At 47.9% G+C, this 12,946-nt stretch overlaps 5 protein-coding genes across 5 annotated transcripts; 2 read left to right on the plus strand and 3 right to left on the minus strand.

The window, feature by feature from the left end:
• Positions 1-52: 52 nt before the first annotated feature.
• BKA67DRAFT_682166 (uncharacterized protein) lies at positions 53-2,212 on the plus strand (the record flags this gene model as incomplete). The annotated part of the gene is made up of 2 exons (XM_046108943.1): positions 53-330; positions 458-2,212. The coding sequence occupies exons 1-2, from the start codon at positions 289-291 to the stop codon at positions 2,210-2,212; spliced, it is 1,797 nt and encodes a 598-aa protein (XP_045955550.1). The 5' UTR covers positions 53-288.
• An 805-nt stretch (positions 2,213-3,017) lies between these two features.
• On the plus strand, positions 3,018-4,462 carry BKA67DRAFT_576630 (uncharacterized protein). Its single transcript, XM_046103579.1, has one exon. The coding sequence runs from the start codon at positions 3,216-3,218 to the stop codon at positions 4,335-4,337; it is 1,122 nt and encodes a 373-aa protein (XP_045955551.1). The 5' UTR covers positions 3,018-3,215; the 3' UTR covers positions 4,338-4,462.
• Positions 4,463-4,501: 39 nt separating this feature from the next.
• Positions 4,502-7,204, minus strand: BKA67DRAFT_648975 (FAD binding domain protein; the record flags this gene model as incomplete). The annotated part of the gene is made up of 4 exons (XM_046106001.1): positions 4,502-5,986; positions 6,046-6,177; positions 6,338-6,824; positions 6,885-7,204. 4 exons carry the CDS (start codon positions 7,202-7,204, stop codon positions 4,502-4,504), a joined length of 2,424 nt encoding a protein of 807 aa, XP_045955552.1.
• A 932-nt stretch (positions 7,205-8,136) lies between these two features.
• BKA67DRAFT_522272 (putative aldehyde reductase 2) lies at positions 8,137-9,302 on the minus strand (the record flags this gene model as incomplete). The annotated part of the gene is made up of 4 exons (XM_046098359.1): positions 8,137-8,450; positions 8,511-8,814; positions 8,883-8,995; positions 9,053-9,302. 4 exons carry the CDS (start codon positions 9,300-9,302, stop codon positions 8,137-8,139), a joined length of 981 nt encoding a protein of 326 aa, XP_045955553.1.
• A 1,701-nt stretch (positions 9,303-11,003) lies between these two features.
• On the minus strand, positions 11,004-12,934 carry BKA67DRAFT_576633 (uncharacterized protein). The gene has a single exon (XM_046103580.1). It carries the CDS (start codon positions 12,657-12,659, stop codon positions 11,121-11,123), a length of 1,539 nt encoding a protein of 512 aa, XP_045955554.1. The 5' UTR covers positions 12,660-12,934; the 3' UTR covers positions 11,004-11,120.
• Between the last annotated feature and the right edge of the window lie 12 nt (positions 12,935-12,946).

Genomic DNA, 12,946 nt, shown 5'->3' on the forward strand with positions numbered 1-12,946 from the left:
AGCGTATTATCTGCTCATCTACCCCACAAAGTCGCTATGTTCTATGGTTTCGCCCGGTCTTGTATTCCTCGCTCTGCCAAATTCTGAGGTGCTGATGACCCACGAAGAGAGCGACCTCGAGTGATTTGCGCATACAGAAATCCTAAACTCCATTTTCGACGAATCTGAACTCCCAACAATGACCGAATTTAATCCGGCAATTACAGCTTCTCCCCCTTATTGGCGAGATCATTCAAGTCCGGCTCTCACGCTGCATCTGTGACGTGTGATGAGTTTGCCCGGAGAAAGATGAAGATAGAGAGAAGTATATGGCTTTGTTTATGTATAAAGGTAGGAGGTGCCTCAAGTTTCAATCAATCCTCTTCCTCTTTTCGATTGTCTGACAATTTGAACAAGTTTCATCTCTTCCTATTCTCACAACGATTCAATAGCTAAACACTTTTCTCAAAACAACCAGCCTAATATGTCTGTCAAGAACGGCGCTCGGTTCGACTTTATTGTCGTCGGTGGGGGCACAGCTGGTAACATCGTGGCTGCTCGCCTGGCTGAGAGTCCCAATGCTCAGGTCCTCATTGTTGAAGCCGGTACTGCCGACTCCATAAACATTGATGAGATCCGAACACCTGCGGAGGCTATGGGTCTCCGCAACAGCAAATACGACTGGTCTTACAAGACGACCATGGTGAAGCGTGAGGATTATGAGCGCGTCGAAAAGCCCAATACCCGCGGCAAGGCTCTCGGCGGCAGTTCGTCCTTGAACTACTTTACTTGGGCGCCTGGATCCAAGGCCACCTTTGATATGTGGGAGGAGTATGGTGGGAAGGAGTGGACTTGGGAACCCCTTGTCCCATACCTACGTAAGAGCGTTACGTATTACGATGATCAAGGCGTTTACCCCAAGGAGATCCACAAGATTGGTACTGGTGGCCCCATCTCTATTGCCCACTCGGAACTCCTCCCCGAGATGCAGCCTTTCCGTGACCTTATAACCAAGGCATGGAAGTCCACTGGCGAGCCTATTACTGAGAACATCTTTGACGGGGAAATGCGTGGCTTGACTCACAGCGTCAACACCATTTACCGTGGCCGTCGTTCGGGCAGTTTCCTCGCTGTCGCAAATAAAAAGAACATTACCATTCTTGCCGATACTCATTCCAAGAAGCTCATCATCGACGATGTGGGTAAGGTTGCACATGGCGTGGAAGTCATTTTGGCCTCAGGAGAGGAGTTGAAGCTTTACGCCAACCGCGAGGTCATTGTATCCGAAGGTGTTTTCGAGACTCCTAAGTTGTTGATGCTGAGTGGCGTTGGACCTGCTATGGAACTTAACAAGCACGATATTCCCATCATTGTTAACTCTCCCCACGTTGGGAAGAATTTACTGGATCACCCTGGTGTGCCATTTGTGCTCCAGGTTAAGGAGGGTTTCGGAATGGACGATTACGTCTTGCGCCCGGGAAGTGCAAGGCATGACCAAGCTTTAAAAACGTACGCTGATGGCAAGTATGGCGGTCCCATGGGTTCAGGCTTTCTAGAAATGGTTGGATTTCCTCGCATTGACAAGTATTTGGACAAAGTTCCCGAATATCAAAAGGCAAAGGCCTCCAATGATGGCAAGGACCCCTTCTGCCCTGGCGGCCAGCCTCACTTCGAACTCGATTTTGTCTGTCTGTTTGGTAGCGCTTTCCAGTGGCACTATCCCACACCATCCAATGGCGATTTTCTGACCGTAATGGTCGATCTCGTCCGGCCAGTCTCCGAGCCTGGTGAGGTTACTCTTAACAGTACCGACCCTCTTCAGCAAGCCAGCATCAATCTTAATTACTTCAACAACGACCTTGATGTTATTGCTATCCGGGAGGGAATTAGATACGCCTACGACATTCTTAAGTTCAGCGATTCGTTCAAGGATATCGTCATCGCCGAGTACCCTTGGCCTATGCCTCTTCATGACGACGAGCTAATGAATAGGACTGTGCTCGACCGCTCTCAGACGTCCTTCCATCCCTGCGGTACTGCCAGAATTTCAAAAGATATCAACCAAGGTGTCGTGGACCCCGGCTGCAGGGTCCATGGAGTCAAGAACCTGCGTGTCATCGACGCCTCTTGCATACCCGTAATCCCAGATTGCAGAATTCAAAACTCGGTCTACGCCGTGGCCGAGAAGGGCGCCGATGCTATCAAGGCCGACCACAAGGACTTTTACGGTTAAAAAGCTAAACTATCAGCAATGGGCTATTTAGAATATGAGGCAACCAACATAACTACTGCCGCGTTGTGACTGTGGGTTTTGAAGTGGGTTTTGAAGTAGATGTAGGCGTAATGGCAGTAGTGGTCGTGCTGATATAACAGTGGCTGGCTCGACAAGTGCATATCTAGTTATTCATCTCGGAATCCCCATCTATGTTGGTATTTGCCATTTGGAAAGTGATATAGTTAGGTTTGTGACTAAAGTTACAACAATAAATACCGTCCTTTGCTAGAGCGTTGGGGCTCAGTGCATGCTGCCTACTGCTTAAAGAGAGGGATGTCTATTGACTAGACTAGGTTAGATGAATCGCGGTTTCAGATGTCAATTGACCATTAGTCTGCACAGTAGTGAATGCGGGAACTACCAAAATAGAAAACCGTATTCTGAGTTGAGAAGGGTGGAGCGCACCTGATGAACCGGCACTCTAGAGAATTGCATCTTTGTCGCATGCAGTTGGTAACCCTAGGACAGGTCGCAAATTGAGCAGCTTCATGGCAACTTCGCAAGTTTTGTCACTAGAGGGCATAATGCGACTTCGGTAAAGTGCAATATACCATGTATAAGCAATCTTGCCATGGGAAAATCAAATGACCACAGTACTAAATAGCCAAACTAACCTCAACATTAGTTAGTGCCTCGTAAGTTAGAGGAGAGGAGCCCCATCGCAGTGTGGCTGAGCTTGTCGCGAACCCCACAACTGCAGTGGTCCCCTAACGTTAGTTCTAGCGCGTGACAAGCTCGTCGCTTTTCAATTGCAAAAGCCTCACTAAATTCGGCATTCTGGAGTCGTCGATCTGAGATAGATTAATACAAACAAACGGCATCTCGGAATAACTCGCGTAGGCAAGATTGTGCCTCTACCGCAACGCCATCATCAGCAATATGCATTCCAAGTCTTGAAATTAGACGCAAGTACTACTGCTTACCTGTGAAACCTTGCCACGGATGCCGAACCACTGGGGGTATGGTTGAATCTGGAGACGCGCGGCCAACTGGGCAATCAACCACATCTCAGCGAAAGCGTGAGCGGGACAAACTCAACCAACGCAACAAACGACAACGCGAACGCGAGCATATAGCCGCGCTCGAAGAGAAGATTCGTTCTCTCGAGCAAGAACTGCGGAACGCCACGCTATGTCAACAAAGTTCCACGGAAACCGAAGATCAGGGACAGCTTACCTACCTTGATGCTGCGACCAGACCGCCAGGCGATATAACTTCAGGGCAACTACAATCATGGCGCACATTGACCGGTACTATTAGCATAAATAGCTCACCCGCTATACCTGTAGCAGCTTTGTCTGATACCAATCAGTCCACGGAGACGTCGGTAGCACAATCTACAGTGACAGACCGCTCAAGTTCGCCCGGCCTCGTGGTTACATTATCCTTGGAGCCATTAGGCAAGCTGCTGGCCACACCCGACTGGCTTCGGCTTCCACTTCTTACCTTCTCTACTTTATCCGCTCCTAGGGTTCTGCTTCCCAATGAAAGGTTTGGATCTGTCATTGAACATCTAAGATGCACACCAAATGTCGCCATGCTACTACCTGTCAAGCCAAAGGTGCTGGACATGTTGTTCGGAGGGTCACGAAATGAACTTGCAAACCTCATTGTCTCGGCATTGGCGCCCTACCCCGTACTGCCACCGGAGAAGTTTGCAATTGGCTGGCTCATGTACCTCTATTTTCGGTGGTACATTGCGCCTTCACAGCAGGCATATTTAGCAATTCCCAAGCATATGCGGCCGACACCATGTCAGTTGTTCCTGGAGCATCCTGTCTATATCATTGCATTACTGTGGCCCAGCCTGCGCGACAGGCTTGTCTTGCACTGGCGCAAGTACAACCTCGAAAACGTGTTCGGCTTGCTAAGTTGCACAATACGCGTGCGAGCCTCTTTCAATGGCAATTTTGTTACCCGGGAGAATGATGGCGAACCGCAAGTGGACGAGACTTTCTACAGGCGATTCATGCAGGAGGATGGCTGGGGCGTTTTAGATAGATTCTGGACAGAATACCCGGAACTTGTGGAAGGGCTCGATTACAATTTCAGGATAGGCGAAGAGCACCTGTTACCGACTTGAATGTTAACGGCAATGGCAATACTCTACTACGGTCTACATCTATATACGAAGTCAAAAATTCTGAACAACAAAGGCAAACATGGTCTTAGAGGCGCTTGCCAACACCGCAATACTGCCACGTCTGCTGTGATACCCAAAACTCGCTCTCTTGTATTTAAACATGTTCAGTTGCGCCTGGCACCAGCCAAGATCCTGTCCTGCCAAAAAGCAATGCTTAGCCAGGTCGCGCCAGGACCAATCAAAATCTGGCCAATAAGTGTTCCCAAGGATGCCTTGAACGCGTCTGTGGTTTGAATATAGCCAAGGCGTCGCAGATTCCAGATGGAGTATATGCCACTCGCTGCCCACGCACAGCAAGCAATGCCGAAATCATACTTCAGGAAGACCGCTATCTTATTGGCGACATCGGGTAGATTCCATGTAGCGCTGAAAGGGTTGGGAACACCAAAGAGCATCTTGGAGATGGAGATTCCCGGATGGAAATAGGCATACGTGAGCGTCGCTATGTGCGAGGCGGCCTGTATTGCGATGCCATGAGTGTAAAGTGTCTCTAGAGGACGCATGTCTTCAGTCGCATAGTGTTCGAAGCCTTCTACGTGGGTTTGGAAGCTTAGTTGTCGTCTTCTCTGCTGTACCCTATACCAGCGAAGGCCGGTCGAGAAGAGCGCTGTGCAAGCCGAGACCAGAACTGGGGAGAACTGCCAGAGTGCAGTGAAGTCCTGCCGGGTGGAAACATCCATTCCAGGCGCGAGCATGAGAGCGGTCGGGATCGCATAGCCGAGCGTAAGCGCGAGAAGCAGGGCCTCGCTCACCTCAGGTTGCACGAAACGCCCTATTGGCGAATCAGTTCCTTGAAGCGCACGACATACAGCATGCAAGGGCGCGATATATCCAATGCCTTTGAGCTGCATCATACCAAGGAAACCACTGGGCAGAGCAAGAAGAGTTGCTCGATTGCCTTTGCGATAGCCGTCAATAGTGTACATCAGTACTGGTGATGCGAGCTGACAGAGAAAGTAGACGAGTTGCACTTTTGGAGCAAGGGCTGACCCCGTGAGTGGGTAAGAAAAGAAAGACACGAGCTTGCTGAGCAGACTCTGTCCGGATCCAGCCCAAGGTCGTGCGATTATAACATCTCCTTTCCAAAAGCCAAGTTCGGCCATTGGAAGACGCAAGGATTTCCCAGCGAGCCAGATCAAGAAACTCATACCTATCACGAACCCACCCTGACCCATGTATGTTTTGGCACCTGTTTGAGGCTTCGCTGGTAGCTCGTCTGTGAATGGGACTATCCGCTTGCGCCATGGGATGGGCAATTGCTCCAGACGCGCACCGCCTACCATGGGATTCGTCCAGATCGATAGGATCAGTTCGTCCCCCATAATTGGACCAATGATGTTCCAAACCAAAGTAGATAGTGTGGAGTTCTCGTATGCGCTCAAGGCTTGCAGCCTATGGGCATCAGCAACAAGGAGCCTCTCCCGTTCGTGTCTGGCAGATTGTGTCTGGTCGAATATCTCCTCGATTTCCTTATCGGTTAGAGCTTCAAGGCCGCTATCCCGAGCATCCTTCATCCGCAGAATGGCATTGACAAGCTCAGCGGTAGATTCGATGGCGCCGTTTCCACCTTGGCCGGAGATTGGGTTGGGCTATGGTTAGAGATAATAATTAGCTAGAACGCACCAGATCTGAGATTATTAAAACATACCTTGTGTGCGGCATCGCCAAGCAGCATAATTCTTTTGAAGAACCACTTCTTGTATACAATCTCGTGTAACGGTGTAAGAGTAGAAGAAATTCTTCTCGAATATATTTGGCCGAAGGTGACCTTGTCAGTGATCTGTAAATTCCAACAATCTTCCACCTAAACTTGATGGTAAGTGATGGCAAGATGTGCGGTTTGGCGACAGTGAATGAAAAGAAAAATGAATGAAAAGAGGATGAGACGTCTTATTCTGGTAGATCAGATTGGGAACTTCCCGGTAATGATTTGTACTTACGAACTGCGACTCGTGCTCTTTGGTATATTTCGGTATATCCCGGCCATATCTTGGCTCAGGCAGGCGTTGGAAGATAAACCAGTATACTCGGTCCTCAGGACCAGAAATAATTAGGCCCGACCAGCCGTTAGCTTGAACGTTATTTTGCTCGCCGGTGATATAGCCTTCAACTTTCTGCGCGATACCAAAGCTACATCTATAATAGCATGGTACACGGTCATCTTCGCCGGCTGGGAAATATCCAGGCTGTAACTTGTCGCCGATCAGTTTCATATGCTCTCTTATAGTGCTATGCACGCCATCAACGCCAATGACTAGGGATCCGCGGATGATATTGCCGTCCTTAGTGGTAACCTGAATGCCACCATCAATGTGGTCAACTTGGATCACCTTCTTGTTGAGTAAGACGCGATCGTTGTGCTTCAGGTTGTCGTAGAGAAGCCGTAGAAGCCATTGCCGGTCGAAGAACAGGATGGGATACCCAAGTCTAACACACGGTATTCTTTTAGTAAAAAGAGCATAACCATGGCCTTTCCGGTTTTCTTACCGTCTCTCCATATGTTCGCTGAGATTATTGACACGAAACCGGCTTTTCCCTTTGGAGTTGCGAGCATGAGAGACCTCAATTGGTTGTCGGGGAAGATCCAGTACCCTTTCGTAGCACCCAATCTGATCGAGGATGCGAAGGCCATTTGGTAGCATGCCGATACTTGCTCCCACCGCTGGTGCAATATCACCATGAGCTTCCAAAAGAACGTAGTCGATGTCGAACTTCTCCAACATGTTTGCCAGGGTAAGCCCTGCTACGCCTCCCCCGACGATGATGGCCTTAAAGCTCTCACTAGCTATCGTATTGTTTCCTTCCATCTTGGAATGGTCAAAGTGTTTATTCAACTGCGAGTCAAATATTAAGGTCTTTTCGAGGACAGACACTGCTTATATACCCATTTTGGCGTATTATCGTGCCCGTTATTGATGGTGGAGTCTAGAGACGGTCAAATACCCCATAATGATGGATTTCATTACACTAAAACTTTAAAATGTCAAAATGAATGTTTCGAAACGTGTTTGCCTGCGTATAGCCCAAAGCGTCGGAGGGTTTCTAGAGCGAGTCGTAAGAGCGACTCACTTGAGCGACTCACTAGACCGAGTCACTAAGCGACTCAGCGGCAACTCAGCGGCGACTCGATGAGTGGGTCGCGGTGATATCCACAACGGATCAAAGACGTAATTATTCTACCCAGGGTTACTTGACTACTGTTGTCTTTTCGCATGATCAAGGCCACGACGATGCGAAAAGCTTGCCCTGACGTAAGGATGGGATCTCGATCCGCATTGGTCGCAGATCTTTTGTATGTGCCATAATGCGACGATAAGTCTCCGGCCGAAAGATGAACTAGAAGTACGACTTGCTCCCCGTGTCCTTTGATGCGCGGCTTTCTTCGTCTTGGTACATTTCTTCTTAGGGTCAACAACTGACTCTGTACGTAGTTCAATTGCAAAGTGTATAGAGTTACTCAAACTTACGGAAGAATGTAAGCGACGGGGATAATAAGTGGTAGTATAATCGTATGCGTTTACGTGTTCGCACGGAGTCTATGGAAGATTGGAATTATAGTAGCGGCTAGTATTTTGTACGGTTTAGAAAGATATATAAAGGTATCTGGAGCCTAGCTTTAGTCGGGTCAGGCAGATAAAATGTACGCCATCTTCTGTTTTCGGTGTATGCAGAGAGCTTAACGCAGCTATTTGGTTCTAATGTTTTGTCAATTTCAGCTCTAGCTCCGGTGTATTTCGGTCTAGGTAAAGACGGAAGTCACAAAGTCACAGATGATATCATCCTCACTGACGAATCCGTGTTGGCCAACTGCTCGCAGAATATCCTCAGCCCGTGCGATTAGTTTAGATGCGTGGGAGGTGTCCCTTCTCTCTTTTTGACGATTGTCTCCTGTCACCAGTTCAGGGCGGTCTGGACACATCTCACGTATTTTCCTTCGCATATCATTCCATGTCATGTTGATGTAGTAAGAAAATATTCTCTGATTTTTGATCGATGCCAAGGCAACTGCTGCCACTAGTAGGCGTGCCGAGTTTTGAACATCCGTCACGGACGCTGCGTAAACACATTAGAGCCAGTTTGAAGATTCTTTCAGTTGCAGAGGTATCAGCTTACCAATGTCGAGCTTGATCTTATCCCATTGCCCTTGAAGGGCATGCATTAACTGCCTAGTTGATGATCTAGCGCCGAGATTGATATTTTGCGTGTCTATGACACGACCAAATTGACCGTCTGGCACTACACAATTAGCAACAAATGGCGGGTTATTTGCTTTCACGCACTTCCAAAACTCTAGTTCTGCCAAAGTCCGCCCTGCACTGTAGACAGCTAAGATTCTCTCGAACGAAGCGTCCACAGGTCCATCCTGAACCTTTTCGATCGCTTCGTAGTTGAACATGTCGTTGGTAAGTTCGTAAGGCTCGTCGGAGACATTGGAATGCACTGCTTTGGAGCTCGAGCTTAGAACGTAGCGCTGCACGCCAGCACGAGCTGCCGCTTGCAAAGGGTGTTAACGACGCCCTTGATCATGGGTTCATAAACCTTGACTGGATCTGCATCGAAGATCATAGGCATAGAAGGATAGATCACGCCAGATGCTCCTTGAAAGAAATACTAATTAGTCGCCAATCTCAAAACCACTGACAGCTGACGAGTACCTTGAAAAGCATTATCAAAAGCATCGGTGTCTTGAAAGTCTTGGACCTGGACTAGTTCAAATCTATCGGGCCAGTTCTCGTCGAATAGCGCATGCATCCAGTTACGGTGCCGTTCAACATCTCGGACTGTGCCACAGACACGGTATCCTGCTTGTAGAAGCTTTTCACATGTTTCCACAGCCATGTATCCATTGGCTCCGACCACCACCACAGTCGAGTCCGAGGGGATAGCTCTGTCGGCGATGCGCATCTTATATAGCGGAATGTCAACGAATTTGTCGTTTTGATTTGTAGTCAGTGTCAAAACTGCTTTAACTCGTGTCGTCGGTCTCGTATCCATCTCTGGATTTTACTGCTAGGCAGTTTGTTAAGGGTCGGTATACGTCCGTAAATTGTAATTTGATTTGTTGGTTTAATGCTAGTTCTCTGTCGGTATAGTTCTAGACTAAGTTGTCCCTATTGTCGGTAAACGTCCCGATATATTTCCGTGAATGACGGCCAGCCATTATTATCGTCGTATTGTTAATATATCCTTCGCTCGACTTTTTCGAGTAAGTATTTGTAATCGTTATATCTTTCTTGAGGTATTGTTCCTTTCATAAGGTCTTTCTTAATACGTTTAATTCTTATTAGTTCTTCGTTTAACTTTTTGTTTATCGTGTTGTTATTATCATCGATATTAGGGGTTTTCTTGTTTTGTCGTGCTCTTAGTTAATCACTTATCTTAGAAACTTCGTTAAGTACTTAGAGGTCGATCGCTTCCTTCTTTAGATATTATTTAAGATAGTAGATTAATCTATCTAACCTCTCGTTATTAGTAGTTTTCTAAATACGAATCGTAAATTATTAATAGTATTATTGTAGTCCTCTTTACGTACGACATTTCTAGTCGGCGTGTTTTATATAATCGTCGTCTTAACATTAATCCTAGTTAACTTGTCCCCTTAAGTAAGCGAAGTATTGAACCAGGACCACTGTCTTGTCCCTTAGGTTATAAGCCTCACGACGAACTCGCTGGTTCACTCGCGGACTGATCACTGAGAAATGAATGGAAAGAATGAACTTGGTGACCAAAATAACATTAATTAGTGACGACGAGCCATTCTCGTTGTCTTCCGAATGCACTGCTACAAAAACTAGCCACGCGACCGTGGTCAAAAGTATGAAGAAGCATGGCCCTCCGACTATTTACAAGTTCCATCCCTTCGACCTTATACTGATCAGACCCTGGACAACCACGACGAAGGTCGTACGATCCACTTGGCTCCCTTGTAGCATTAGTACAGCCAACACTCACTACTTCACTATCTATTAGTATGTTTAAGGAAACGTCGGTAAATCGGCGTGCAAAAGGGGGTGCGTGCGAAAGTGGGTGGGCACGGTTACTCGACAAGGCCATTCTTGGCTGAGCTACTGGAGGCGATGCGCACGGCCCACTGCGCGCTAGCTCGGATCTACGCAGTAGTCATCGAAAACAAACCACGGAGATAAAGTAACATGCTTGGCGCATATGCATACTCTCGACCAATAACAGCATCCGATTTCCACCACTGAGGGAATGACCTAAGAAAAAGAAAAGTTATTTTATGTAGTCCCTAGCCCAGATATGCAGCGGGGAGACCAAGGAAAGTGGGACCTGGGTTTTGGCTGGCCTGCACCTGTTCCCTCTGCTGCACCACGACTGCCACCTCCATCTCCTCAGGCAGGCAGTCCCGTTGTATGTTCATATTTCGTCCAAGGGTGCTGCTTGACGTTACTCTGTAGACCTGGCCTTGTGCTTTTCTTCAAATGCCACATATATGCCTGTGCACGCGGACAGGCTACCCCACGATGATCCTTGCATCTAGGCAAATGGCCACATTAGCTTCTGCACCCCATGCAAAAGACACATGTCATGTGTGGTAGAGTATAGTCAGAGAGCGGGAAACCAAGTTCCGATGCTCTCCTATAAATAGCAGATTCAACAGTCACTTCCTTTTGTAAATCGAAATAAAGACTATCCAATCCTCAATGCTTCTTGACACGGCTAAGTGTGGCAAGACTCGTAATGGTAGTGAAATTGTTATAACTATTTCTTCAGTCTTTTAACAGTATCACGTAGCTGGGCCCCTTGCATCCTAGGTATGTATAGATATGTTTCCATCTTGGCAGCGAACGCGGCCTCAGAAAGTTCAAGACACATGTTTGATCTAAGAGCTGCTAGGTTTTTAGCCCCCCATTCTCGCTCTCGAGAGGGTTCGTGACTCATAGCCACAGTACAGAAGAACCAGAAAGCAAAATCCTGATCGGCCACTGCGTATATTTCTAATAGTTGAGAGTGAGCACGTTGAATAGTCATTAGACTGCACAACCATGATCCGTAGTATTGAGTGGTTTCGAGCAGAAAGACTGTCATTATTATGCGAATACACTCTTCGATACCCACGAGATTTTCAAGACACTGGAGTCGAAAGATCAGGGCCTGTAAACGCAAAAAAAGCCAAGATTCGGTTTCCCTCTGCATTTCCGTCATTTGAACGGGCGATGACCAGGATTCCTCAGCGAATTGGACATAGCCAATTACTTCCTCAACAACAGAACGCAGCTCCAAGCACATCGACACTTGAAGTAGACTTTCTCCCAGCCGATCGTCTTTAAATCGCGGAGTAACAAGTGTCCTCTCGATGCACCCTCCCATAGGCCCGGGATCCCACGCTCGATAGTTCGTGAGAGGACGTGTCGCCTCTGTAAATGAAAGGTATTTATCAGCCAGGATCGCGCTCTCTCTAATGTAAGAGTCGACTGCGCTCCAACCTCCGGCATGTTCAATCATACGAAGCAGCGCTTTCAAATGAGTCCGAGAAGCCCTTAAAGCGCAAGAGACATCAGTCTGTAGGATCGCAGCCTGCCGATCTGGGCATCTCCTCCAGATGTTCGGTAATCCGATCCATAATTCTGTGATTGCGAGCGCGTACACAGTTAAGAGGGACCATGTGTCCGCCCTCGACACAATCTCTGAGAACTGCATTCTGACCTCGGCCAGAGCTCTGTCCATGAAGTATTCTGGTGATTTCTTCTTGTCAAGCTGGCCGGTCACCCAACCGAGGCAACTCGAGCCATATGCCAACGTGGAATACATAAGAGCCGGATTGTCGACACATTGTCTCTTTCGGGCCGAAAGTGTTCTCACATGTCTCATTCGACTTCTTCGCTGGACCACAGCCGGTGATGCGTAGGCCTCGGCCAGAAAGGTAGGTATAGTGGCATGCGTAAAGGCGTGGTCCAGAAGCGAATGGATTCCAGCGTCAGTGGCAGCCACGGTACAGTAAAACGGGTCAGTGGCGTTGTTTCGAGGATAGAGCCGAAACAAACCAGTTCTGTTGGGATCTATTTGCTTCTGTGTTTCCGCTTTGACTGACAAGTGTGAGGCGAATTTGGTCCACTTCTGAGGCTTCTGTCCATTCCGTCGTCTCTGATGAATGTGCATTAGAATCTGAGAGTTCTCCACTGCACTGCTGCGAGACAAAAACAAGGAGGAGGGCTCCTTGTTTATAAACAAGAAATCCGCTTCTGCAGAGCTCATCGTGGATGAAGAGTTGCTATAGTCGCTGACAGGGCTCGCAACCATTGGCAAGGCCCCAAGCCCCTCGATAGGGTTGTATGCAGGCTCAACTAATGCAGGAACGGATATGGTGCTCCTGTCTGTGCTCCTGTCTCTGTTCTCCGCTCTGGGAGATTCGCACCTTGATTAGTTGGCGGTGGTCGTATGAGGTCTAAATCAAACTGGCAAGCATGCCAAGCACATCATAGACTATAGCTCTATTAGGCAGCACCATCATTGTGTGTCAGTCGCACGTCACGTCGGACTTCTGTCTAAAGGCCATACTCATGAGAAAGAAAGTTTTATTCAGCTTA

The sequence above is a fragment of the Truncatella angustata genome (genome assembly GCF_020726525.1).
Source record: "Truncatella angustata strain MPI-SDFR-AT-0073 chromosome Unknown BKA67scaffold_7, whole genome shotgun sequence".
NCBI classification, from domain to species: Eukaryota; Fungi; Ascomycota; class Sordariomycetes; order Amphisphaeriales; family Sporocadaceae; genus Truncatella; species Truncatella angustata.

What these genes read in the sequence shown, in the direction of transcription:
- BKA67DRAFT_576633 (XM_046103580.1), bottom strand. Translation starts at nt 12,659, where the DNA reads ATGGTTGCGAGCCCTGTCAGCGACTATAGCAACTCTTCATCCACGATG.
- BKA67DRAFT_576630 (XM_046103579.1), top strand. Translation starts at nt 3,216, where the DNA reads ATGGTTGAATCTGGAGACGCGCGGCCAACTGGGCAATCAACCACATCT.